This window comes from Oryx dammah, unplaced genomic scaffold (assembly GCF_014754425.2).
Source record: "Oryx dammah isolate SB20612 unplaced genomic scaffold, SCBI_Odam_1.1 HiC_scaffold_27, whole genome shotgun sequence".
NCBI lineage: Eukaryota > Metazoa > Chordata > Mammalia > Artiodactyla > Bovidae > Oryx > Oryx dammah.
Window position 1 is genome coordinate 2,771,930 of NW_024070211.1, and position 1,079 is coordinate 2,773,008.

The 1,079-nt window shown below is 56.3% G+C and overlaps 1 protein-coding gene across 1 annotated transcript in view; it reads right to left on the minus strand.

Annotated features, from left to right (window-relative positions):
• Window positions 1–1,079, minus strand: part of LOC120854481 (aflatoxin B1 aldehyde reductase member 2-like) — a 28,250-nt gene that overhangs the window by 25,033 nt on the left and 2,138 nt on the right. The window contains exons 2-3 of the mRNA XM_040228498.1: window positions 204–391; window positions 3–35 (exon numbers count right to left, since the gene is read on the minus strand). Coding sequence (XP_040084432.1) covers window positions 3–35; window positions 204–391 — 221 coding nt within the window. The remainder of the gene's footprint in view (window positions 1–2; window positions 36–203; window positions 392–1,079) is intronic.

The window sequence follows — 1,079 nt, forward strand, 5'->3', positions numbered from 1 at the left end:
GCATAGTTGGAGAGGCCAAGCTCCACAAACTTGCCCTGCGGGGGAGAGGCCACGGTCAGACTCCCCCGCAGCCCAGAAGGCCAGTCCCATAGACTGGGATCCTGGGTGTGGGGTCAGTCCCCTGCTCTGCTCCGGGACAGCCCTGGAGCCTCTGCTCTCTGGGCACCGACAGGCCAGGGTGGGGAGTGGGGGGCTGCCCTCACCTCCTGGTGCAGCTGGTGGCAGGCGCTCAGCGTCTCTTCCACAGGGGTGCTGTGGTCCGGTGCGTGCAGATAGAAGAGGTCGACCCGGGGGCATTGCAGCCGCTTGAGGGACGTCTCCAGCTGGGACCGGAGGCTGTCAGGCTTCAGTGACTTCCCCTCCCAGGGATTGGCCTTGGTAGCAATTTTCGCTTTGTAGGAAGAATGTAATGGTTAATGTAACCACTTGCTAGCCACGTGACCCTGGAGAAATTACTTAGATTCTCCGAGTTTCAGTTCTCTAATCTACAACATGAGGGTGTCCTCATGAGGACAGCATGAGGATTAAATAATGTCTCCTGTGAGCTCCTGATATTCACTGCTGCCATTAGTCACCACTGCTGGCTGGTGAGCCTGGGGCAAGAGCCCAAGCATGCGGAGATGAAGGAATCACACTCCCATCTCTGCCCTCAAGGCTCTCACAGGCTAGAAGCTGATGTTAAATAGGAAATCGCAGTAGAGGCCAGAGCAGATCTGCGTGTCCAACTGAGGAATCCAGGGAGGGCTTCCTGATCCCCGAAGCTGAGTCTCTAAAAAGAGTCCCAGCCAACAAGGAAGCACGTTTAGAGGGAGGGAACTTGGGCAAAGGCAAGAAAGCACAGTAGGTGGAATACTGAGTTATAAGAGCGTGAGCCCCAGGCAGGGAGCGCTGGGACACGAGACAAGAGAAGGGGGCCCAGACCCACTTCCAAAGGGTTTTCTCAAATCCCATCCATTGTTCAAAGGTTTCCTGACTGAACCAGTCAGCTGCACCACAGACAGACACGCCTGGAGATGAAGCAGACGTGCTGCTCCAAGAATTCGGGAAGAGACGCAGCTGCGGAACACGGCGCCAAGAAT